At 38.2% G+C, this 26,810-nt stretch overlaps 2 protein-coding genes across 2 annotated transcripts in view; both read right to left on the reverse strand.

Annotated features, from left to right (window-relative positions):
- Positions 1-2,643: 2,643 nt before the first annotated feature.
- ppp1r15b (protein phosphatase 1, regulatory subunit 15B) lies at positions 2,644-9,463 on the reverse strand. Its single transcript, XM_079598108.1, has 2 exons — positions 6,811-9,463; positions 2,644-4,332 (listed from the first exon to the last, which is right to left on the reverse strand). Exons 1-2 carry the CDS (start codon positions 8,581-8,583, stop codon positions 4,141-4,143), a joined length of 1,965 nt encoding a protein of 654 aa, XP_079454234.1. The 5' UTR covers positions 8,584-9,463; the 3' UTR covers positions 2,644-4,140.
- A 1,028-nt stretch (positions 9,464-10,491) lies between these two features.
- The window catches only part of pik3c2b (phosphatidylinositol-4-phosphate 3-kinase, catalytic subunit type 2 beta), a 41,030-nt gene continuing 24,711 nt past the window's right edge, over positions 10,492-26,810 (reverse strand). Inside the window, exons 15-33 of the mRNA XM_079598509.1 lie at positions 25,985-26,127; positions 21,755-21,943; positions 21,144-21,237; positions 20,869-20,963; positions 19,002-19,182; positions 18,628-18,735; positions 18,438-18,530; positions 18,204-18,333; positions 17,620-17,756; positions 17,244-17,413; positions 16,974-17,130; positions 16,680-16,789; positions 16,393-16,594; positions 16,170-16,297; positions 15,670-15,787; positions 14,582-14,678; positions 13,414-13,520; positions 13,198-13,326; positions 10,492-12,755 (exon numbers count right to left, since the gene is read on the reverse strand). Coding sequence (XP_079454635.1) covers positions 12,564-12,755; positions 13,198-13,326; positions 13,414-13,520; positions 14,582-14,678; positions 15,670-15,787; positions 16,170-16,297; positions 16,393-16,594; positions 16,680-16,789; positions 16,974-17,130; positions 17,244-17,413; positions 17,620-17,756; positions 18,204-18,333; positions 18,438-18,530; positions 18,628-18,735; positions 19,002-19,182; positions 20,869-20,963; positions 21,144-21,237; positions 21,755-21,943; positions 25,985-26,127 — 2,580 coding nt within the window. The 3' untranslated portion in view covers positions 10,492-12,563. The remainder of the gene's footprint in view (positions 12,756-13,197; positions 13,327-13,413; positions 13,521-14,581; positions 14,679-15,669; positions 15,788-16,169; positions 16,298-16,392; positions 16,595-16,679; positions 16,790-16,973; positions 17,131-17,243; positions 17,414-17,619; positions 17,757-18,203; positions 18,334-18,437; positions 18,531-18,627; positions 18,736-19,001; positions 19,183-20,868; positions 20,964-21,143; positions 21,238-21,754; positions 21,944-25,984; positions 26,128-26,810) is intronic.

The raw sequence follows: 26,810 nt of genomic DNA on the forward strand, positions 1-26,810 counted from the left end.
GGTACAGTGGGAGCGGTGGGTGACGCTTTCACAGCTGCTTCTATTTTCCGTTTAATTAAAAAAAGAGGGAGAAATGAAACTGTAATCTCTCACAAGCCCACCCCCAGGCAAGAAGCCCACCAATGGCACTCGTGTTTCCGGCTTAGAGCCGTGGATTAACCCCTTATAAACTGAGAGACAAGAACACCTACACACACACATTCGGTTTCCATGTTTCATGGGGACTTTCCATAGACATAATGCTTTTTATACTGTACAAACCATATATTTTATCCCCAAAACCTACCCATTTCAACTCAAACATATATATATATTTACATATATATTTGATTGCACATCTGATTATGTACATTTAAGTTGTAACTTGAGTATATTAAATAACTTGCATTAATGCAGTAGGCTACATGTTACTTTAATTGCACTGCATCAAAAATGACAATAAATAAGTTTAGAATGTTACAAAATGATTTCTATTTTTAAATACTGTTCTCTTGAACTTTTTATTCATTAAAGAATCCTAAAAAAAGAACCACAGTTTCCACACACAAAAAAATTTGGCCGCATAACTGTTAACAATAATTAAATTGAGAATAATAAACATTGACAAAAAATTATAGAGCATCAAATCTTCAAGGATCATCATGTGACACTAAAGATTGGAGTAATGGCTGTTGAAAATTCAGCTTCACCATCACAGGAATAAATAACATTTACAAATATATTTGACGTAAATAGAAAAAAAATCTTAAGCATATATATATATATATATATACATATATATATATATATATATATATATATATATATATATATATATATATAATTGTTTCTTGAGCACAGCAAGCTGAGTGTCAGTGGCAGGTGATGGTTCTCAAATTTCATCTGCAGAATCTTCAGCTGGATTTAATCTAATTCCTAACATTCCACAGACTCACAACTGCAGCAGACAGACACACCTCAGAGAGTAGCTCCATAAACACACGTCAGTCCACACGCATCAACAGATACAGAAGATTACTGCAATTACATTGTATGTTGCTTCTTGTAGGCCAGACAAGCCTAAACACACACTTAAAGCAACTGCAATTCTGAAAGAGTCTATTGCAAATACTTGTCTTATTCCAGTATAATTCAGAGCTGGAACTCAAGTATGGTGATTGATAGTTTAGATAACATTTTATTGTTTCACAAAGCATCCAAAACAGCAACAAATGCTACTACAAAAATACTATAAAGTGGTCCTTTGTCACATCTTGTTCTTTTTTATAAACACTTTCATCACTCCTTGTTGACCTAAAACAATTGGTTTAGAGCGGCCTCTAGCGATAAACTGTAAACAGTGTTCTCTATTGACAGCGCCCTCTAGTGACGAACGGCATACTGAGCTCTCTAATTACATATAATACATAGCGCCCTCTACTGACTGATAAAGAAATAAAAGCGAGCTTAAAAATATTCTCTTATTTTACTGTCCTGTCGAGCAAGTCTTCTCTCTAAACATTGTCACTAAAACAGTCAAAGAAAAAGTAATAGCCCGGAAAAATATAAGCAAATGTACAAAATGTAAATATTGACTTTTAGTAGGCGACCTATATTCTAAACGAAAATAAAAGACTCCTGTTTGAACAAATAACCTGTTTGTAAAATCTATTCAATAAAAGAGAAGAATAGAACAGATGCTGCTATCAAACATGTGGTGTAACGTTAGGCTATTGCCACGGTCAATGTTTTATTATGTTCCTGAATAGACGTCTTGGCAATGGGAAAAATGCATTTTAGTTTGAATTATCGTTGGACGTATATTGGCTGGTCACTTACAGTATTTATAAACTGGATAAAATAAACACCATGACTAAAATTAACATAGAGTCACCGATTGCTCATAGGCCTACCGTTTCTGCAAAGCCGTTCCCACATTCCTGTTAGTTACTTTCAAATAATCCGCAGTTCTACTGCAAACTCTCCTTGTAAACACTTTATATAACTATTGAGAGCTCGCACACTTCACATTGTCGAGGCAATACACCAACATAGAGCTAATAAAGACTTAAAACTAAATGCGACACTATACTACGTTTTCCTCATATTAAAATATAGGACTATATGTCACACATATCTGCACATTGAAATACCAAATAATAACAACAAAAAAGTAAATATAACGGAACAAGAAGAGCCTAAAATCGAAAAGGGTTTATGAATAACTTATCTTGAGACACTCCTGACATCACATCCCATTATGCATTCCACGCCAGCCAAAGAACTAGAATCAGTTGTCATGTGGATGAAATGATGGCATTCAGGATAACATTATTCCGTCGAGAACAATCCACATGACCATGACTCAGTGCTGCATGATGTCGAGATTGGAATACTAGTAAACCACAGCACTTGACTACTGTGCACTACAGGCCTATCCTGCCCACTTTAGTACATGAACGTAGAATGTGAAACAGTAGGCATTATTCACAATCCGAATTTTAAACAGTGCTAATTAGTCACATGATTGTACAGAAATAAAAGTTTGTAGAAAAAAGTCTCACTGTGAGACAATCAAATAATGAGGCATAAATAATGGCTTATATAACAAGTCAAATAGAAATGACTTCCAGTTCATGCGGGAAATGAAAGATCACGCACTTTGCATTGTAGGATTTAATGTTGTACAAACTGCAGGCTATACTTACAATATACTGCAATAGCAATAAATGATTTTTCATACTGTCATAGCGAGCTTTCATATGTAGTAGACAGTAAGAAAGTTCAAATTTCTATTAGTCTAAACCAACACACATTTGATGTTTTAATTGTATAACTTTTTCTTTTAAAATGTTTAGCTTTGAAAATAGACAGGTCATTGTGTGATTTGATGCAGTATAGTGCAAAAAATAAGAAAAAAGAAATACAGCATAAAACGAGTACACAAGTAATTTTTTTCCGCATTACTTTTTATTGATTGTTAATTAAATTATGACTAGTTTTTCGTCACAAACCCCATAACAGATGCTGAAATGCTAAAATGTATTACAAAAATAAAATGCTTTTATGTTAATTATACTGATTAACAAATTACCTTTATGCTTCAACATCAAGCATATTATAGATCAGATCAAAACCATGCATTTTGTCCCTGCATTTCACCTTTATAGTCGAGATTTTACTAGTTAGTCACAGCTGCCACAGTTCAAAGCACAGAGAAAAACCCCATTACACGACAGTGATATCCACAGATTAAGTCAAATGGTTGCGTCCAATAAATAGTGATGGGGAAAAGAACATCTTTCCATTTAGGATCATGCAAATACATTGCACTAAGGCCCACGTCCATATATCTTCACTCAAACACAGGAACAGACACTGATAAAAGCATTGCTCAGCTCCGGCAAAATACCACTAGGTGTAATGTGGGTAATGAGTGCGATTACTCTGGGGGATTGTTCACCCGGTGCGGCCCTGTAGCATCAAACACTGAGGCCTGGCTTCATGATCCTTTGCAGAGCAGGAGAACGCTATCTTTGGCTTTGAGTTTGTAAGAAGGCCTGCAAGACGAAAACAACAGGGATTGGAAAGCTAACCGCTTTCCCTCCAGAATACTTTTGCACTAATACGATTCTAAGAGAAAGATGAACATCAATTTAGTGTCGCCTCATGAGGTGAGGTTAGTGTGTATTGTTCGTGCATCACTAAACCAAGTCAAATAAATCATTAAATCAACTTTCCAATAGGCATGAGAAAAAACTCTGATCAAATTGTCACTTTGAAACTTTTAGTGTTCAGCACTGAGTGGGAATCCTGCGATTACACGGATGTGTAGTTCCTCTTTGTTTTTCTCTTTAAGATTAAACTATTGTAATAAGGGCTAGAAAGGACAGTGTGACTTGTATGAAAGAAAAACTAAAACAAACTGCATATTTCCAAAATCCACACGACACTCAGCGCAAAACATTTCAGCACGACTCGAGTGAGGTGACTTTCCCTGGCAGGAACCACGGAGTTCCTTGGATTTGTGACTTGTGAGCCCTTTGAACATTTAAGGGCCTCCTGATGCCCTGAATTAAACTATTGATATATATATATAGATATATATTATTTCTTATTCATTGTTTACACTTACTGCCAAACAACAAACAAAGCTTTTGATTAGCTAGTACTGTAGAGTCTTTGAAAAATGTCCAGGCGGAAACTAGGAGAAAGGCAGTAGCTGATAGTCTCTTCAACTTCCTGTACACGGCGCTGAAAACGGCAGCGGTCCCGGGCGATTTCCTCCCAGGGCCCATGGCGGTCCTCATCGCTGCTGGCATAGAACTCCTCGACCTCTTCCATAAATGTCACCTGTGAAAGGAATAAACAAAAAAAATGAGTATAATAAAATGTCATCTATTGTTCAACAACTTGTTACATATTATACAAGTAGAGCATTTCTGTGTCATTAAAACCTGGCATCCCTTGAGCATTCTCTACATTCTTGAAAGCAAATGAGCGTCAGTAACTAATAAACATTTTTGACAACGTATTTGCAATTTAGACCCAATGCTCTTATTTCTGCTCCCTTTTCAGACTCATCACTTCACTGTTGCCAAGTAACACAAGATTGTGCTTAAACTGTTGGGGAATTGAGATATAACGTGAGTATGTGACTGGGATTGGGAGTGCCATCACCCTCAGACCAAAGCTAATGACTCTGACTAGTGTGATGACAGAGTCATGAAATGCAGCACGCTATGAAGTGATAATGAGTAATGGGCAGCGCACGAACTCCGTCTCCCTGGAGACAGCAAAATGGAACCATTGCATCAGATCATCACAGGCAGAGGAGGGGGAAACGCTTTAAAAAGAATGATATTGCATGGCTTTACATCATTTTCTCAAGCTAGCCCATGTTGCCATATTGACAAAGAGTGGAAATAAGGCAGAATAATAGCGTGAAAGAAGATTAAGTGTTGCTAGTACCATTCATCGTATACAATAAAAGATTATCACGCATATAACTAAATACTCTATTGTTGGTCTCATGAGGACATAAACCATTATTCCGAATATATTAAGGCACAATCTTATTTGACCACTATCTTGGCAAAACTATAATAAGGTTACATTTATAAATAGTGGTTAATGCATCAGGTGTCAAGAAATAACAATGTGCAACAATTTCATAATCCAGGTTTATGTTTATGTATAAATTATAATTGTTCATTGTTAATTCAGGTTGACAATTTGTCCTAGAAATGTTAAAAATCAATTGAGAGATCACCATTCAAAAGCTTGGGGTCTGAAAGATATTTTTTTAATAAATGGCCTGTGCTCACTAAAGGTGATGATACACGAGGCAACTTTTTGAGCAATGTTGCCGTCACCGGGCAACCAGGAGACACACAGGGCCCACGACCGATCTAAAGCCTCCAAATAGAAATGTGTTGCTCATTCTCAATGGGAAAAGTGCCCAAGCAACATCGCTCAGAAACATGGCTCAAAAAAGTTGCCCCGTGTATCATAACCTTAACGCTGCATTTATTTGTACAAAGAGCAATATTGTTAAATATATTATTACAATTTAAAATAACGGGTGTCTATTCTAATACATTTATTTTTTGTATTTATGTATGTGATGGCAAAGCTGAATTTATAGCAGCCATTACCCCATTAAGAATTTAAATATGCTGATTTACTGTTCATGAAACATTTGTTATTATTATCAATGTCAGACATTTTTTAGGATCACTTAATGAATATAAAGTTCAAAAGAATAGCATTTATTTGAAATATAAATCTTTTTTAACAACATAAAAGTATTTACTGTAACTTTTGATTCATTGTGTCCTTGCCAAATAAAAATGTGAACACAGTGACACTACCGTTCAAAATTGTAGGGTCGGTAAGATGTTTTTTTAAGAAAGTCTCTTATGGCACTTAATGGTTGTATTTATTGAATCAAAAATACAATAAAAACAGTAATATTGTGAAATATTATTACAATTTAAAATAGCTATGCCGTTTACACTGTTAAAATGGTTTCCACAAAAATATTAAGCAGCAGCATAACTATTTTCAACTGATAATAAGAAATGTTTCTTGAGTAGCAAATCAACATAATAGAATGATTTCTAATGGATCATGTGACAAAAAAGACCGCAATGATGCAGAGTTATTTTAAATTGTAACAATATCACAGCTTTATTGTTTTACTGTATTTTTTATCATATAAACGCAGCAGTGGTGAGCAAAAGAGACTTCTTTCCAAAACATAGAAATCAATATTAACTTAGATTAATAAATGTTGTAAAAATAAATAAATAATTAAAAGCATGATAAGTAACCTAATGCATTAAGCAATGTTAAATAATTAACCTTATAAAGTGTTACCACTTTATTTTACCTAAGCACCTCAATTTCCTCCAGGGGGTCAATAAAGTCTTATCTTATCTAAAACAACCATGTTAGATATTAAAAACAAAGGTTGGCAAGCATGTTAGCTGTTTAAAATTAACTTTCCTAAGGAAATTGCTTCCTCAATCAGCAAAAATTAACTTACCAGGATTAGATGAAGCATGTCATGTGTAATGATTTTAAACATGTTGGTGTACGAACAGTCTATGACTGCAGAAAAACTACTCCTCAAAACAACCGCATGAGTCAAAGGAGTTACTGTCTCCATCTGATTCATTCTTTAATTCCAGACACAATAAGTGTTCTGAAGCCAACCACACCACCTTGCACTTTGAATAGCAAACAAAATGTTCAGAAAGATAATTATATAACAGTACTTTCAGACTGGAATGTGATAATGCAATGAGTGGTCAATGTTATACAAACCTTCCTCAGCTGAACAACTGTGGCACTGCTTGAGCATGGCAAAGGGGAAATCTCGGAGAATCCGCTGTCCAGCCTCTCCTCGGCCTCCTCTCTCTTGTAGCGTGGCGTCCCAGGCGCTTTCGCCTTGCAGCAGCCTTTGAGGGTTTTCTGAGTCTGCATGGAGGCCTGGAAGTTGAAGAGGCTGTAAGGGTCTGCTGAGGAGCTAAAAGAGTTCCACAGTCTCTGATTCTCTTCCTCATCCATCTCACAGGTGTCTTCACTCGACTCGTTCTCTGAGAGCGAGGGCGACGACGGAGGCGGAGAATGCTGGGAGGACATGCACGCTGGTGGAGACTCGGAGACCGAGGAGTCTGTGGTCGCAGGGCTTGGCTTGGAGGCTGTCCTTATAGGAGCTCTGAAGTTCCTTGGGTTATAAGGATCCCCGTTTTGGCACAGAGAATTCCACAGCCTCTCGGTCTCGGAGTCGGCCTCCTCTCCATCCGAGTCTTCCTCAGATTCATCGTCGCTGTCATCCAGGTCTTCAGACTCTGAGAAGTGGGACGAGCCTTCACTATCAAAGCCATCATCGTCATTACTGTCCCAATCGCTATCATCCTCCGATTCAGATTCGCCACTGCAAGGGCTGCCCATGATGTAAGCAATGACCTTGTTTTGACATTGAGGCGTGGCCAAAAACGGCCCGTTTTCAGCAGCCGGAACTGTTTTTGCGGTCTTCTCAGAGTCCTCTTTTTCACTTTCCTTAATATCTTCCTCACAAATGACAGGTTCACTATGACACTCGCTTTCTGTAGTGTTACTCTGAGATGGGTTGTTTTCGGCTGTTTCCGACACCTCCTGTTCCTTGGAAAGCAGCTTCATGTGAAGTTTACTATTTGAGTGTTCTTCCTCCAAGCTGGAGTAGCCATTATCTTGGTCAGGGGTCAGAACTGCCACCTCATTATAGGCTTGACTACAAACTAGTAGTTGCTGCTTAACATCTAGTGGAAGCTGGTATGAGTTGGGGAGGGATTCTGGTTTGGGCATGTGCAGGCTTGCATTGTGGGTCAGCTCTTTGGAGCACAAGGGACCAGTGCTTTCGTTGTGCATTGATGGCCCATCATTGCTACATACACACAGTTCGTTCGTCATGGCAACGGGCGCCGGCGAGCGGCTCTGACAATAGCCGACACTGTGATGATGTCCACAATGCTGCCAGCTCGTGTCAGTCTCTTTTCTGCTTTGTGCTACATTTAGCAGCAAGTTTTTAGGTTTATCGTCAGCCTCCCCAAATCCACCCCACCACCAGCTGTTAGTGGATCGCACGGACGCCGTATCCGGGCACAAATCGCATCCGCTTTCTGGTTTTGCGCGCCTTTTTTCCGGAGTGTTCATTAACACTTGGCTGAGCAAGTTTCTCGCCGTTCCGAGGTATCCGACCGATGCCTGCTTTTGAAGATTGAAATCTTTCTGGGAAGTGTTCTGAATTCCCAGTTCGCTCAACGAATCGTGCGTGAGCCAGACTACAGTCCCCGTATCTCTGGAGGACGCATGCGCCGCGTTTTCATGCTGGCAGTGGAGATATTCAACTCTCAAAGGGGCCAGAGAGTGTCCAATATCTATATTTGACTTAATTTCAAATGAAGTCTGGGTTCTTCCCGGGAAATATCTCTGCAGGAGAGACCACGCAGGCCTAGAGACCAGCGAGAACACGCTTACCCACGAGCTGTCAGTGCGCTCGTCACCGCCACGCGCGGGCCGCGTGTCCCGTTGGGGAAAGTGTTCATGTGTGCTCATACTTCTGAAAAATATGAAATGCGCTGAACTACATAAACTTAACGAAAATAGAACTAACTAACAAATTAAGTTACTTCCTTAAGAAGTGGCTCGTTAAACACACTGTTTAGACTTCATTTGCATAAAAGTGCTCCGGCTTCGAATGTCGTTTAAATGTCTCTGAATGATGATAATATACAGAACAGTTTCTAATACAACATAAATATGGCCTTATAAGGCTTAGCTGGCTAACGTTAACGCAGCTAGTACCAAGCTTCAATGTATGGCTAAATGTTAGCTACGAAAAACTAAAACGCTCCGTTTTCTCATTTCTTTCAGCCCTTAACACCATCCATGAGTACAGATGAATATTCTCCGGGATAAATTAAAGAGTCCATGTCGTTTAGACTGTATTGAGTCCAAGCCGGCTCACGCGAATAGCTTCGGCGTCCATATTGACCGCAGTGTTAACGCCAACTGTGCCGTCCTGGAGAAAATAACACCAATTATTTCGGTTTGAAGGGACTGTAGAAGTAGCAGAAGGATAGGAAAGGCATTTTGAGATGGTGTAAGAGTAAAATAGGCTGGTATACTCCAAAGGAAAGCTTGAAACAAAAGCCATTTTGACGTCTGAGTGGAAGCAAGCGTCGGTTCTTCAACTGTCAGTCTTCTGTCACCTCAATCGAGCCCGGCTGCCGCGTTTTTCGAAAGAAAATACTGTAAGTTGTAGGAGAAAAACGTCAGTAACACCAAAATCGAGTCAAAGCGGTGTCCTTACAAGTTACAAAACAAGTGGTTTCACTTTTAATTCGTTTTAAATATAAATACTTGGTATTCAGACTCGTTGACGTCGCCGTTTTGTTCCCTAGCCGCTGAGCTAAAGCGGAGAGATTTCATCAGAAAAGCTGTAAGGGAGCGCCTCTAAATTCCAGTAGCATTACCGCGCGCTTAGGGACCGTGGTAAAATTCTGATCTCACGTGGTAAATTGATGCGTGTGTTATATAAGATGTTCAGTGCATGCCCCGCAATGCACGGAAATACATAAATCCCTCAGGATATTCTAAATCTTTAATGCACCCTGTCAGTGCTTCTAGTAATTCGACTGATCTATTCTAAGTCCAGTGTTGCTTTCAGCATGTATTTGACAGATCTATTTGTGCCTTGGTGTAAAGGCTTTTTTGGTTAACTTGCCTGTGCAGAATCCTCAACAACAGACTAATGATCCCTATGCTAATGATTCACGAGGAAATGACTGCAGCAGATGCTACATGAAAACATTTTTTTTTTTGGCCCTTTTCTTTTGTGATTTTCACTAAATATGAATATGTGGACAGTCTGGACACATAAGCCAGTGTTTATTAAAGCAATATCACAGGGTTCCCAAAAAACAGTTGGTCAAAAAACAAAACAAAGGGAACCAAAAACAGTTGGTCTAATTTATAAGACTGTACTTTATTTATTCAGGTGTTCCCATCTATTTGATGTGAAAAGAACTGAATTTTATTCCCAGATTGTCCCAATTAAACTTTATCTCAATGGAATGTTTTAATTTGTTACATTAACATGGATGAATGAGAAATGTCATCAGAATTCTCTGGAGTATCAGAATAATGAGTAATGTGGAAGAACATGGACCGTTCAGACAGGCAATTAAAGCCTTTATGATAAACCCGAGTCTGATGTAATCCTTGCTTCAGTGTGATGGCAGACAAAACAGCATATGGGATAAAGTCACTAGTGTCTCAGTAAAGCGGATTGTTGTGATCAGTCGTGCCCAACTGAGATTCAACATGGAATCCATGTGAATGTGCATCTAAACAAGACTTGCACAAGTTTCATCATTTAACATTGATTATTACACCCTCTTTGTAGAGGTTTATGTAGTCCAACAAAGGCAAACTGGTAGCTAAGCCAAGAAACAGTATTCAAGTCAGTTTCCTTGTGCATTTATTAAGTGCAAATAATTTTTAAAAACATGGTTTGAAATTAGAAGAGAAACAATTTTTCTAGAAATGAAAAAAAAAATGGAATAAAGCCCATTTATAATCCATAAATCACATCAAAATTAGATTCTCAGCATTTACATATGTCAACCCTATTGATTTTACACTCACATTCACTTTAGTTATTAAAATAAGGGTCACCGATGTTATAAAAGTTCTATACCTTTAAACCCAATCTTTTCTGCACAGTCACAACAAAACGATTTTCAAAAACAAAACGCTCAGTTTTCCATTGTAGAGTTTGCATGCAATCGTACAAGCATTTCCCATTAGGTTAAACCTCACACAGTAGTGCCCTTTGGAAAACAAACACACAATCATTCATCATTTGAAAGAGTTCAATACTTGAAAAAAAAAAAAAAAAAAGTACTTCATATCTGAAATTGAGCTGGTTTGTCTGGTTAGAAAAAGCTATGGAACAACAGGGACTACATTGACCTGGATAATCATATCCACGTTTGCTTAAGGCTACTGGATTGTTAGAGCACCTCGACATACAGGGTTGCACTTTCAACTTGTAGGTAATGGATTTAAAGATATGAATTCAATGAAGATTGAAAACAGTTCCTGTCATTATGCATTTTTCTCAAAAACTTCATAGTTTTCCTATTTAATTATTTTACACACACTAAACAATGCCGATTGGTTAAACTGGACAATTTTATGAGAATCAGATTAGGGTCATTTCCAATTTACTTAATTTTCCCTTCCAACCTTACTGTGAGCAAATGCATTTCTTCTCAAATCAAACTGAGTGCAAAGTAAAGCAAATTGGAATGCAAAGTCTTTAAGCATAAGTTTCCCAGAAAAAAAAAAAAAAAAAATCTACTGTGGTATATTTAGCATTTAATTTACATGCAGTTTTACATAAAAAGGAGGAATGGAAATACTGACAGAACTACAGTCTAAAGTTTTAATTTCACTCCCCCTTTGAAAAAAAAGGGGGAAAATAAATTAACCAATAAAACTTGGAAAAATATGAGGTCAATGTACTTGACAAACAAATGCAAAAATGCAATATTTATCCAGTAGCAAATTTTACAGCATGCAAATCAACTATTTTCAAATAGAATTTCCCTTGTGTAGGTTGTGTTTATATTTTAAGGTTAAATCATCGACCCTGAAGTAAATGTCCCTTTGAAAGCCTTTTCTGTATAAAAAGTTGTGCCATCATTTCAGAAAGAAACAAATGTTAGTGGTTTATGTAAAGAAATAATCCACATTCCTCAGGGTTGGTCTCTGTTGTTCAATATACTGTACATGCAATTAATATTTTAGTTTATGCACCCACCTATTTTACATGATCAAAAATCTACATTCACTCTGTTCTGTGTGTCATTTCCACTGCAGTGCTTATATGATGCAAGTTAATCCCACCATGGTTTCAAGCCTAAGACTATCAAGTGTTCATCCCTTTTTTAATGATCAGGTAAATGCCACAGGCAATGTGAAATTACCCAACTTAACAGTACAAAAGCGGCCCTCACTGTTAATTTTTAGGTAAATCTGCAAAATCTGATACAAAGAGGCATAACTAAATGTCACAAGACACAACATAACTCAAAATTGAGCCACAATAGAGAAACATCTTAAAAAGAAAATAACTTAAATTTCCATTAGCATCCTCGAGAAAACAAAATTGGGCTTTTAAGTTTCATGGACAGCAATTTTCCAGAAATCCCCAAAAAATATGGCGCATGGAAGTCATTTCATCTTTAAATATTCTTTTTGCCAATCCTTGCGTCACCAAATGGTTTTTTTCCCATAGTGTTACCAAGAACCGCTTCTGGTTCACATGGTGCACGGTACCCCACCAGAACAGTATCAAGTGATGACACTCCATCACCGAATCTACAAACACAAACCCCCACTGGGGGAAACAGCCTTCTGAGCAGCTGGGCATCTCCAACTCCCGACCCATAAGCAAAGACAGACACAACACATGCACACTGAAATACACAAGTGAAGTCCTTCACTTCTGGGCATCCATACAAGCGCTAACGGTTTATGTCGGAGCCTCTAGTGCCAAGCTGGTGCCAGTCCACCATGCGATGGCCTGGGGTGAGATCTTTCAATTGGATGATGGTTTCACCCAGCAGGGTGTTGTCCCAGAATGCTCCTTCATTCAGAACCCGCAGGTGAACGGTTCTCTGCTGCAAATCACCACGTGGGATCTTATCGTACACCAGCTGAAACAGAGACAAAGGGATGTCATTCAGGAAGATTCAGAAAAGTAAAGTGCAACAGTGCCCACACACTTTTTCCATGTCCTTGGTTCCAGAAGCATTTAAAAATACTTTTTTTTTTCATAGGCATAAAAACTTAATTGTAGAGTTATAAGGCATGAACCGAACCAACCAGCTACAAGGTAAATCAAAACTACATTTGAAACAAAAATTTGACAAAAAAGGTACAAGACATTTCACATTCTTCAACAAAAACATACACCTACTGTGAGTTTTGAGGTTGTTAATTGATGGTCTATCTTTAAAGGTTTGCAAGTTATCGTTAAAAATCATTTCCACCATGTAGAAAATGAATGATGTTTTACTTTAGGAGCCCAACTGTTACACTCTATAGTATAATCTAATAGTGATGTTATAGTATCATCTAATAGTGATGTTTTCTCACCATCTCATTGTAAGTGGGGTTGCAGGTTCGCCGGGCTGCCTTGGTCTTTCTTTTGCTAGTTTTCTGAGGGTCTGGGAGGAGGTACAATTTGACGTATGGATCAGGATCGGTTCCCTCCTGCAAAGGTTGCTGAAGAAAAGTTCAAAACGCATCGGTGAGTGCCAACTCAACATTTGTATGTTCATTATGTGCATATGATTAATGGCAGACACTCACCAGGCCTCTGATGTGCATCACCATAATGAAAAGCTTGTCGCTCTTGTACAGAATGGAGAGCTTCACTTCACCTGCCACTGTACCGGGCACAGGAGCCCAGGACACATCTGGGAAGGAGGAGGAACTGAATTTAGTGTGGAAAGGTGTGTGTGTACGCATCTGGCGTGCCAGGTATACTTGAGGTGGATTAAGTAAATAATCTAATTGGATGTCCAGAGCTGAAACAGGACTGGAACCTGTTGAGCAGAGACCTTTATCACAAATCAGATAAGGTAACCCACCAGATGTTATGGCAGCCACAGTGCAGCTTTTACTCATGATGACTCTTTCAATATTTAACTAGTTGTGATAAACTCTCAGGGTTTGATCTATGGAAGTGTTTACAAAATGTCTGATGCAGGCCCGGCGCCAGAGGGGGGTGGGGAGTCAGATTTCATTTTGGTCGCTGTCCCCACAGAGAAATGCAAATGCCTGGTTATTTTCCATAGACCAGCAAATAAGATGTTTCCCTTGCGAGGGACTACTTTCCTACTTATAAAAGACAGATATACAGTATAATTTTTATGTATAAACTCCCATTTTTACTGTGCGAGCAAAAGGCAAGATATTATAAAAACGACATGCTGTTCGCAAAATTAAATTGTAAATTTGTAATATTATCATTTGTAAAATGACAATATTAAAAGCCAAATTTTACAATATTTGTTGTACCCAAAAGAATATTAATTAAAATATTATCTTAAAAATATTTACTTCAAATTTTAAGGGTACTGTTAGATGTATAAAGCTTAAGAACAAATAAACCAAGAATGTTAATTGAATAAAAATTATTAATCTCAATTAAATACATTTTTATTCAATTGACAAATTTTTAATCTCAAATAAATTAGTCAGTATAAAGTATTGTGATTGCAGCCATATTACACTAGAAGTTAAAGATAAGCCCCTGGATAAGCACTGGGTGTGTCACTTAGTCACAATCACACGGACTGCAGCTGATTGGCCAAAAAATTAATTTTATTTACACCAACTCCTGATGATTTGATTGCAGGATGAACTGCATGTACTTTGAATCCATCGAATAAAATAAAAAAATCATGAGTAAATAGAGGGATTCATAAGAAGGGTATGTGGGTGTGTAGAAGACAAATAAGGCAAAGAAATATACCTGCTGGTTTATTATGGAGTGCATTAACAACAGTTCCTACACTTCCTGTCCGCTCGTCTCTTGGCAGAGGGTGAAAGAATGTGTAGATCAGATCACACTGAAAGAAGAGGGGGTAAACTGCAGTTAAATCATAACCAGGTACAGTCACAGCAATAGTATGGATGCTATGCGATCTGGTTACATTCTTGAGATGCACCCTAAGTACAGTACAGGACAGGAAGTGTGAAAGCGTGCACGGTCTGGCCGTCAACAGGCCTGTGGGTGGACGGTCTCACAGAACATGGCTGATTTCCAAGAAACTTGCCAGTGAAACTGAAACCACTAACATCAATTACTGCAAGCTGCCCACATTTCTATTTACTATTATTATTCAGGAAATAAAATAATAGTGGTGTGGTTAGGGAATGTAAACATGCATTTAACATTATAAAAGTTTTTATTTTCAACTACTACTGTTTTAAAGTTTGGAATCAGTAAGATTACGCAAGGATGAATTCATTTTAGCAAAAGTGAATGAAGGCATTTTTAATATTACAAAATTATTTGAAATAATAAAACTATTCAAAGAATCCTGGAAAATAATATATATCCGTTTCCACAAAAATATTAAGCACATTTTTTAAACCAAAGAAATGTTTCTTGAGCATCAAATCAGTATATTAGAATGATTTTTGAAGGATCATGTGACACTGAAGACTGGAGTAATGATGCTGCACATTCAGCTTTCCATCACAGGAATAAATTACTCTTTAAAATGTGTTTACTATTTAAAATAACTTAATATATTTGACAATATTACTGTTTTACTGTATTTTTGATCAAATAAATGCAGCCTTTGTGAGCATAATTTTTATAAAATGTACCGCACCCAAAGGTTTGTTTTTTTAAGTAGCAGTTCTTGCATTTTATTATATTCAAAGATAATAAACTCCAAGAAAATAAATCAAATGCATAGAGAGAAAAAATTGCAAACAGCAGTGCAAAAACAGAATTTGCTAATCTGAGATATAATATATACACCGCCCCCAAAGTTTTGAATCAGTGTACAGGGATTAGTGTAACAATAATGAAAGTGGGTTAAAGGTTACCTGTGCCACCTCTTGAGCTGCATGGATCAAATGCCAAACATATCCATTTAACTCCTCTTTCCTTCTGTCTGCCAGGGCCTCTCCTCGAGACCGACCAATCACAAAGCGGCTGGGGAAGCTGTGAGAACATTACATTGTGAGGGGTGTGAAATTAAATGAAGAGCACTACAACATATGGCATATGTTAACACAAAATACATCCCAAAGGGGTGATCAGGGTCCTGTACACCACTCTGAGGAGCTTTATTTTTTTGCGATAGAAATTGAGTTGATCAAAACGTCGCTTGATACATTTATACTAGCAGTGCAGAGAAGAAAATGTACTACGACCAGCTTTCATAACTTATCGCAGATTTCAAACTAAATATATCCACTGATAACAGAAATCTGCATTAGTTCCCACTACAGTCAGTAGTTTTTCAAATCACTCAAGGTCTATGATGTGTATTCAGCTTTTGATTTCATGTCATTCACATTTCTGTCAGGTTTTAAAATTGTACCTGGGTAGTTTTGAGGAAGGGAAGATGAGCTGCAGTTTACTGTGAAGTTCATGGAACTCCTCGAAAGTCCTCTGGACTAAAGTAGTTGTCCCCGGTTGACCTTCCCGCTCCACTTTTACAACATAAGACTGCATGAAGGCGTAAATAAGTGAACATGAAGATCTGTAGAAATCATAAATGAACTCTAAAATGCATTTGGGCTAAATTTAAATGCAGTACTTACGTAGCCTTTGCTTGGAGTAAAGGTTTTGATGTGTCTGCAAACAAACAGGCTCCGAATGACACCGTCACTCTTAAGAGTGTAGACGCGTGGAGCAAATGATAGAACGGGACGCTCCTCAGAGGATGCAAACTTCATTTGGGCCAGGTTATGGATGAAGAAGTTGAGTTTGGTAGCCACACTGCCAAGACTTGACTCGATCAGCCTAGAAGAGGGGACAAAGTTTAAGATGAAGGCTATACAAGACAAATGGATTCAAAGGACAATGGCAATAACTTGTAAGCTCTCACCTGGTGAAGTGCATGGTGGCATCTGCTTCTGATTCATGTGGTCTCATAGCATCATAGACATATTTCAGATCATCCACATCCGACAGCTCTGGTATCCCACTGGACAGCATCTGCATACAAACACACAGGGGTTACTAAGTGCATTTCATTGTTAGACCAGAAGAATACAACGGATTCAAATAACAGGCAAACGATAAAGCAAGCCAGAGAACATTGCATTCAGAGTTCAGGTAAAGTATTCAACTAAAATAAAAGGTGGGAAACACCAGTATGTGGAGCTATCTGGGAACTCACCAGGCCAAGCAGGTTAAGAAACAGATGTGCGTGTTTCCTAATGAGATTGTAGGCCTCACAGCACAAGTCCACAAAATCATGGAAGCGGCTAGATGGCTTGTCACCTCCATTGATGACATATGCCATGTCAGACGTAAACACGAAAGGAGCCCGGTCGCTGTAAGAAAGAAGAATGTGAAAGAGGTTGTAGTAACTCAGTTCTACACTGTTCTGAAAGACAACAGTTGCAGTGATCAAAATGTGAGGTACAGGAACTTTTGGTGTTCCTACCGTTTGATGTTGCCAAACATCTGTGCATGCCCCAGGAACTTGCCGAAGTCAATATGGAACATGTGTCCACTGGTCTTCAGCATGATGTTGTCGTTGTGGCGGTCACATATGCCTAGAATGTATGTGGCCACACAACAACCTGCACACGAATAGATGAAGTTTTCCACCGCCTGTGATAAAGCAACAAACAGAATTTGTTTTTAACAAACCACTTTGAGACACCAACGGATTGAATCGCCAAATCTCTCAATACATTTTCATATTTTTAGGGCAGGCAAAATAAGAAACATGATGCAACCCAATGCAACTAAAGCAGCTATGGATTCACATTTCACACATACCATCTGCTTGAGCAAATTTATATATTATACAGTACCTTTTCATACTCCTCTTCAGTCGGGTTGTGTTTCTGCAGCCAGTCCGCCAAAGTCCGGTCCTTAAAGGAACCAGTTACTCCATGCTCAACCTGGATCTTCCTCAGGGTTTCTGCACTTGGAATCATCTCTACCATCCCTACACAAGGGAAATGAGGGGTTATGAAAGTACTTCCATTCCTCAGAAATTCACATTTTATACAAATTCACATTTTATATAATCATAATACGGTTTAGATCAAGTCTATACAGTGGCATCAATGGTGGGGGTTTGGGGGGAAGGAATGTCACAAAAGTGACTAAGAAACTTCTAAATCTTGAGCATTTTTATTTTGACATTTAAAAAAAAATAATATATAAAACATGCCCCTGAGGGTGATGTTTAAATGTATATAAAAGCTGACTTGCTCCAGGTATTGAAAAAGTGAGGGAGAGGTAACTTGTCACAAAATGTACATAGCGTTTCCATGTGGTTAAAAAAAGAAAATGGCCCTGAAAATGAATTCTAGGTGGGAAAAGACTGTAGTGAATTTCAGACACTGATGAGTTCATAAACAGAAGTGTTAACGCTGAAGGATGGATGTACCTCTGCCCCGTCCCGTAGAGAAGCAGCGGAAGATGACCATCCTCATATCAAGCCCCTCCTGGATCCAGATCTTATTCATGATCCGAATGATCTGCAGCGTCAGCATGTCTTGCCGCAGGTCATCTCCAGCCTGAGTGAGAACACACACAACCATAAACGACCAAGACATCACCTGAAAAAGTGATGCAATGCAGAAGCGCTGATCGGTAATGCACAGACACGTGAAGGTGGTACCTTAAAGATGACGTTAATGTGGTCTCCCAGAGGATCCTGGTTCTGGAACGAGAGCTTGAGGGGCACTGCATTAGAGTTGAAGTAGGAGCAAGACTACATGAAGAGAATGAAAGACATGTTTTGTTTCTTACATCTTGACAAGAATAATGACTTAAAAATGCTTGATATAAAAGACACATTCTGTAATTACCTGTATGTTGATGCCCTTGACAAGCAGGCCTGGGTTCAGAGGAAGTCGACAACTGTTGTTCAAACAGAAGAACTCTTTGACCTCATCTAGCCCCTCACGGAGAATAGCCTGAAAACCAGACACACCACGATTAGTGTGCGGACCAGACGGTCTGGAGAATGCCAAAATGCCCCTTAGGGATCAACAATCGGTCTTTGGCACAGACTTATTCACTATTTTTAGCTTTAAAGAACTAAAAGAGAAATTTAAAACCCAGCTCTTTTTAGCTAATTATTTTTGTATGGTCATAATTGTTCTCATTAGAAACCGGCACTGATTGGCCCTTGTGAAACAGATGTAAATAGCAGGAGTAAACGAGGACCTGTGAAGCTGACCTGTCTGGATGAAGGGGAGGCGTCTCTGACCCTCTGGGCTAGTTTAGCCAGAATGTTGACCAGCCAGCCTTGCCGATCAAACTCTTCCCTTAAACCTCGACCGGAGCAGCAGAGAAGAGCCCCCAGCAGATACTGATACCTCACGCTAAACTGAGAGTCCTGAAGAGTATCTTTCAGCAACCTACAAAGAGACAAAAGAAGAGTAGTGTATTTTAACTGATGCTCCAAACACCCTTAGATCAATTCATTTCCTTTTGAAGGCATTTTATATAAATTTCATTAGACAGATCTTTGTTAGTACAATGTTTATATTTGAGCACAAAATATGATTTTCATTAGCAATACGACATTTAAATGGACTATTAGGAAGCTTTAGAAAGTTTTACATTGTGACAATATTTTTTTAGCACTTAAGCACACAATTCTCTTTACAGTAATGCATTTAGTATTGTCCTAGTTTTTAAATGATGGTTCTTTATTACTTTAATACAGTAATTGTTTTAGCAAAACTTTGTTTAAAAAAAAAATGTTGGTAAAAATATTAATTATAATAACTTCATTAAAAAGACAGCAGAAACATTTTGAATAAATGTGTATATCGTAAACATACAAGTAAGTTTCCCTTTAGTCAAACTTTTTTTAAATGTAATGAAAACAAAACTATTTTTAATTAAAAGGCACTGCAACAAATACTAAAATTATGTAAATATATTTTATAAACCTTCTATAAAATATTTAAATGTAAGGTAGGCTTATTCTGTAATAAAGCAACATACACATTCTTAGTTTAATTGTTTTTAAAATAATGTCACATTGCAAAAATCTTTATTTTTAATTCAAAAAATATAATATTTTTTTAATTAAATTTATGGAGAATGGTAATTTTTTTCCTTTTAATTTTAGGAGTAAAATGTAACCGCATTCCTAAAGGCTTTTGACTGCTCTAAGAAAGAAAATTACTGCATTTGTACAGCAGGTGGAGCTGTTAGCTAATTTTATACACATGCAATCAATGTGATACAGTGTATACACTAAAGTCATGCACATGTAGATTATCAAAGTATCAAGCATTCAAGGTCAAAGATTCAAATCTCACACAAGTGCATCAGTTTAAAGGGTTAGTTCACCCAAAAACACTCAACCTCATGTCGTTCCGTAACCGTAAGATCTTAATTTGTGTTCCGAAGATGAACGAAGGTATTTTTTGATGTAATCCGAGCTGTTTCCGACACCCATAGACTGCAGCGTAATTACTACCTTTCTGGCCCTTGAAAGTGGTAAAGACATCGTTGAAATAGTCCATATGAATAGTGGTTCAGCCTTAATGTTATGAAGTGATGAGAATACTTTGAGTTCAATTTTTTTTTTTTTTTTACGACTTGATCACACGTGTAGTGGTGCTCATGTGAACAGCCTCAGAGACTGACATGGAAGAATGTTAAAATTGTGGAATAAAGTAACTGTGTGTGTGCGCGTGCGTGTGTGTAAAAAAATTCAAGTAAAGTATTGTCGTTTCACATCATTAAGGTTGAATCACTGTAGTCAGATTATTTCCACAATCTCTTTACTACAATTCTAGGTCTTGAAAGTGATAACATTGCAGTCTATGGGGAGGTCAGAAAGCTCTTGTAATTCATCTAAAATAATCTTAATTTGGGTTCCAAAGATGAACGAAGGTCTTATGCGTTTGGAACGACATGAGGGTGAGTAATTAATGGCAGAAATGTCATTTTTGGGTGATCTAACCTTTTAACTCTGACAAACCTAAATGTGACATACTGAGAAATCAGGTCATGCTGCCTCATACTATGTGCTCTATAATACATGCGCACCGATTCTAAGTATAATCTGAGAGTAGAGGACACACCAGAAGAGGTAGTGAGCTATGCGCACATCCCCGATAGCCCTCCTCAGCAGAAAACGCACAAGGTGACTGTCCAGATAACACTCGTACTTCAGCGCCTGCACAAAGGGAAAGAGTTGGAGAGCAATTTGTTAGATGGGGAGGGAGAAATCAGGGTGAGAGAACAAAAAGGACGGAAGGTAAAAAGACAAACAGGTAGGATATAAACAGATCAAGGTCAATGGGAAAGGAGGGAATAGAGCATGAAAGGAGGAAGTTGGATACAAGGCCTTCGTTACCTGCACTAACTGAGGAAGGAAGTCCAAAAGCTCAGGATCAGAGATGGAGTCCATCCACTGTACAGCCGTCCGCCTGCACTCCTGATCTGGAAACCTGGTTTAAAGGGGATGTTAAACCAAAAAAATGAAAAGGTGGTGCAATAAACTGCACTATGAAGCATTACAAAAGTCCAAACTATGTATTAACATGAATAAAATAAACTGATAATAACTATAAACTGATATAATATGACAGGATAAAATATATACAGGTGCAGTCATTTACAGTCCAAGCTGGTTTAGGTGGTTGATCAGATGGGCTACCAGCCGATTAGGTTAAAGTTAACCTGGTGAACCATCTTGGTCAACCTAGTTGGAGCTGGTAGATCAGACCTGGTGGCTCTTGGTTGAGCCGATTTCATTTAACACTAATAAAGCTTTTAAATCATGTCAGTAAATGTCGAAAGCTATCTGCGCTCCACATGTGCTCTGCTGGACAAATCTCAAAAGGTCAATTCTTTATGGTCTACTCAAATCAGCCCGACTGCCAGCCGTCGAAGGACAGTCAAGCTCTGCTTAGCCTGCAGCTAAACAACGGAGCAAGCAGTTGCCATGGTTACCATAACACTCACGTGGCATTCAGCAGGCCTAGGGCATCCAGGTGGTTCATGCATTCCCACTGGCGGAGCAGGGCGTAGATGTCAGGCAGGCATGCCCACTCCCAGCTGGGTGCGCTGGCCAGGACCAGAGGCAGACGACTGGCTTCCGCATGGCAGAAATAACGCTTCTCCCACAACAGGCGCCGGTCCTCCGGAGACAACCTAGATAAAAGAACCAAACAAGATATTTAGTGTGACTTTTTATGAAAACATAATTTGTCGATTTATGTTGGCACAAACGGTAGACAAACTGCACAGCACCAACAAACTTATTATATTATCTATGAATATTAACATAACATGCATAACACGCATCATTCATGCATCCAATCCATCCATCCAATCCATGCATGCAATCCATCCATCAATGCATGCAATAAATCCATCCATCCAGTTAGACACACATAAGAGCTTAAAAATACTGCAAAAATTGCAGTGCTATGCTGGAAGACTTTAATGTTGTTTCCAGACAAGCAGCCATAGTTTACACCTCACTTCTACAACTAATCTCAAAAAGGTTGGCAAACTGTCATACATGTTAAGTCCAAAAACACAATAACCCAATCTGATAAAGATTAACAGTGAGCAAATAAATGCAGCCTTAGTGACTGAGCATAAAAGACTTTCAAAAACATTTGAAAATTCTTAGACATGCGTTTGAATGGTAGTTCAATTATGAGGGATTTGTTTTTATAAAAATCAGAAGCACCTCTAAAAGGTTTTTAACTCGCCATCTATATGCTATGCTATCAGTAAAAAAAAAACACGAGTCGCCAATCTGATAAAGTTCAAATATGTGCAAACTTCCCATCTAGACAAAATGAAGATGCTGCTAATACAGCAATTAAGACAGTAGCATCTCCAGGAAGGGGTCTCTGCGTGGGCTCTCACTGCAGTAAAGGAGAGAAAATAACCACACTAAATCTCCTGGTAATTTATGACGCATGCCTACTTCTACACTGATGTACCAAACCCTGAGGTCTAAGTCTGGAGGTAAACACTCCAAAAGGCTCTAGTTAAAAGGTAAACAGTCCCCTCTATGCATTTAAATATTCATGAAAATAGTTCTGACAACTAGCTATAGCCTGTACAAATAATAATCAGCACACAATCCATGCTTAAAAACACCTTTATAATGATCTGTCAAGGTCCTTCATGCTGCTTATCACATCTCTTGTTGTATGTAATTTGTTTAACATACCCACTTAACCAGCAATGTTTAGCTACCATGTTTTTCTGCTGGCTTATGAATTCGTGTTGGGGAGTGGCTTCTCCCTCTAGGGATGACAGCCGTAGGGCAGGAACCCCCGATCAAATTACCTCTGCGCCTGCTGGGCCAGTCATCAGACAGCTCAATATACTGGGGGAAGGGTTACTCTTCATACAGTCACACCCACGCTCTTCAACATGCAAGCATGACTGTCATTAGAAGACTACATATCCTACATATCCCACAATTCACAAGAGGCTTGAGGAGTATTGATTCCAGGCTGCAGCTGCCCAAAGCAACCCTGAGGCACTTCTAAAAATCAATCGGTAAAGAAAAGGACAACCAAATGGCTGTGCACTAAAGCTAAATTTAATAAACTGTTCCTGCTGCAAAAAAAACAACAACAAAAAAAAAACATTGTGCAACAAGACATGCATCTAGATCTACAGTTTGTGAAGAAACTGTGGGTTGCGCTTGCCCATTTCAGACATTCCACTGTGAGGTTGTTTTGTTGTCAGTGGTTGTCAGGGTGTTCTGAATGTTCTAGCATGTTACTATGCAGTTGCTAAGGTGTTCTGGGTGGTTGTTTACGGAGAGCTGGTTGCTTACAAGTTTCTATAATAACGTGCTCCCTATACAAGTCTCAAGTCAGTCTTTCAAAGTACACTACCGTTCAAAAGTGTTTAAAAAAAAAGAAATTAATTTTTTTTTAACGGTTTTAAAAGGTTAAACTATTTCTGCCACTCTTCAAGTCTTTACAATTTCAAATAAATTCTGCTTTTTATTTCGATCCATCAAAGAATCCTGAAAAATCAGTTTCCACAAAAATGTTAAACAGCACAAATGTTTTCAACATTGATACTAACACAATGTTTCTTGAACAACAAATCAGTATGATGAATGATTCCTGAAGGATCATTCCCTGAAGAAATGCTGAAAGTTCAGCTTAACTATCACAGGGTAGTTCATTTTAAAATAGAACTATTTGTAATATTTCACAATTTTACTGCTTTTACTGTATTTTTGATAAAATAAATGCAGCCTTGGTGAGCATAAGAGACCTTTAAAACAACTTTTGAATGGTAGTTTAGGTTTCTGGGATTTTTTCATTTTTGCCCCTTTCATCATTCATGAACTGATGAAAATCAAAAGTCTAAGTCTAAAGGCGTACAAAAAGATTAACATTTTGTGGTATAAATCATATCTGTACCAGGAAGGGTATTTTGAAAACCCCTAACCCAAAAAATGAGCATTAGTAATTGGAGCAAACAATTCTAAAATCGAAAAAACTGCATGAAAAAAGAGAAAATAGTTGAAACATTATGATCTGGCTTGTGTTAGCAGAGAGTTAGACTTTACACTCGGCTCAAACGCACCTTTGAACCGAGAGCTGGAGACAATTTATGACTGAATATTTCCAGTCCGGTGTGGCTCCATGTTTTAAACTGTTGCTAAGAGTCTGTCTCTGCAGCAAATGTTTCTGAGCTCCACAGAGGAAAAACAGCTGAGAGAGAAGGAGAGGAGGAACAGGGCCAGCTGGGGAGGAGATCCACATCAGCTGTCTAAAGCTGACAGTAACAGTGAACACTGTAGAGCACCAAGCCCTGCTGAGCACCAGATATGTCCTCATATTCAATCAGACAACAGAGTGCCGCTTAATATTTTTGTGGAAACTATGATAATTATTTTCAGGATTCTTTGAGCATTCATTTAAAATCTTTTGTAACATTGATCAAAAGTGACTAACATTGAGACATTTTTCAAATTTAATGGATAAAACTATTAACAAAAGTATAAATTACTTCAAATGTATTTGCCCCAAACATTTGAACAGTATATTACATACATATAATAAAGAAATTATGCTATATTTTAAATACGAGTTTATATAATATATTTAATTCAGTGTGCGCTTGTTCCATTTCCTGTTCTCCTCACCCTCCCCACCACCAGGCACTGTTCTCACACCCAGACCTTTGAACTCGACATGAACGCCGCTATTCCTCCCACGGTCATTTGAACGAAGGGATGAGATGGGGGAAGCAGACAGGGACACAGAGGACAAACAGCACTAGGCAATGTTGCGTTTTATCCCTCCCGGAAACAAGGAACGATCTGACACCGAATGCTACAGCAGTCTGTTTCATCCTTTCTCTTGTGTCTGATCAGCTCCGCAACATACCTCTGAGCTTGTGTAACCTCGGTTCCAATGTAGACATGCCGCATGAAATCCCTTTTCCGCTCTCAAATGAGCGCGTCACTAAAATATGAATGACTAGTAACGACAGCGGAATCTGAATTAGCACGAGTTGGTTTTTGTGGTTGCAGCTACACTTAAACCATCCTTCTCCTGTACATCAACCCACTGCATTCTCTTTTGTGGTTACCAACCAAAGCAGTTTAAATGTGTAAGTGTAAATGTGTTGCAGTAACAAGACTGAGCTTGAACAATTAAATGAGATGTAAATTATGTTTAACCCAAGTACCATGAAGCTGTTACATTTTCACCAAAAATATTACTGGTTTTCAGGGAATACTAAATCAGAACCAGCCCAATGCGAATAAAAGCCTCAATTCAATCTGTTCGTCATATTAAGCAGTTTAGTCCATGTTCTCTGCTTTATATGAATCAGTTGTACAATCTTTTATGAACTCTTTGAAGTGTTAAAGTGGTAGCTACATAGACGTCAATTGGAAGGAGAGAAATCTCAATTTTCTTTTAACTCGCTGGTGCAGAGTTTATGTTTCCAGCCCAGAATTTTGTGAAAATTCAAGGAACGGTTACAGATTGGCTCTGACACCAGCACCGTGTTGGTAGAAAAGGGGCAATATTGTCATAATTCAATAAGAGATACGCAGTGTTAGTTAAGGTAAGTATTACAAGGTATATGGAGCATTTGGGTGCTATGAGAAGGAAAAATCTGGAACAATGCAGTAAAAAATTATTAGATCAGGATGCAGCATTTGCTTTAGGATAATCAGAGCCAACTCACCAGAAAAGGGACTTCTTGTGCAAGACATCCTGTAGCTGCCTCTGGCTGACCTGGTCCAGGCGGGAGAACTCGTACTGGGGGCTGAACTCTGCAGGAGCGGGGGTGCTGAAGCGTACTTCGAAAGAAGAAGTGGGAAAGTCCACCTGAATAGACAAGGAGAGTTGTTGAAAATGAGCCACTGTTTAACAATGGAGGGTGTAAAAGCACCTAGGAGAACGGTCAAAAGTAAAGAGTTATTAGGCTGAAATGAAAACTATTGGCAAAACTATCTCTTCATTTGACTCTTTACAGGATTGCTCAGACAAAACGCATACATTTTATCTTTTTTTGCCCCGTCCAAATATAGATCAATATTTTTCAGCACTTTGGTTAAAAATAAAAAACCATGTCTTCAAACATGGCCAATAAGATTCAAAAAGTTTACATTTTATTATTTTTTCTATGTTACTTGAAATAAAATAAACTGTTAAAACTAGTAACAAAATTCATTCTTTTATTTAATGCATTTAAATACACTAATATAATTACTTCTATATATTTTAGAAAACATTAGCGTGCACAGTTTTATGAAAAGAAAAATATCATGCAGGGACCGTGAACATTTTGAACGGTGGCACAAATTTATTATTGAAATGAATCATGGAAACAGTCAGTATGAATGGATTCACAGAAATGTGTTGGACTAACATTTTTGCTTCTGGATCTATAGAAACAACTCAGAATAGACCAAACTTCCAAGACAAAAGGTCTAAACGAATGACACAATTTTAGAAAGGCCCATTGAGATTATCATGATAGTCACAAATGTTGCATAGTCATAAGAAAA

The sequence above is a fragment of the Phoxinus phoxinus genome (genome assembly GCF_949152265.1).
Source record: "Phoxinus phoxinus genome assembly, chromosome: 22".
In the NCBI taxonomy this organism is placed as follows: Eukaryota; Metazoa; Chordata; class Actinopteri; order Cypriniformes; family Leuciscidae; genus Phoxinus; species Phoxinus phoxinus.

Excerpts from the sequence above, each read along its gene's own strand:
- ppp1r15b (XM_079598108.1), bottom strand. The coding sequence starts at position 8,583 with ATGAGCACACATGAACACTTTCCCCAACGGGACACGCGGCCCGCGCGT. Across the intron at positions 4,333-6,810 it reads CAGTTGTTCAGCTGAGGAAG|GTGACATTTATGGAAGAGGT; the intron begins GTTTGTATAACA and ends TTCCTTTCACAG.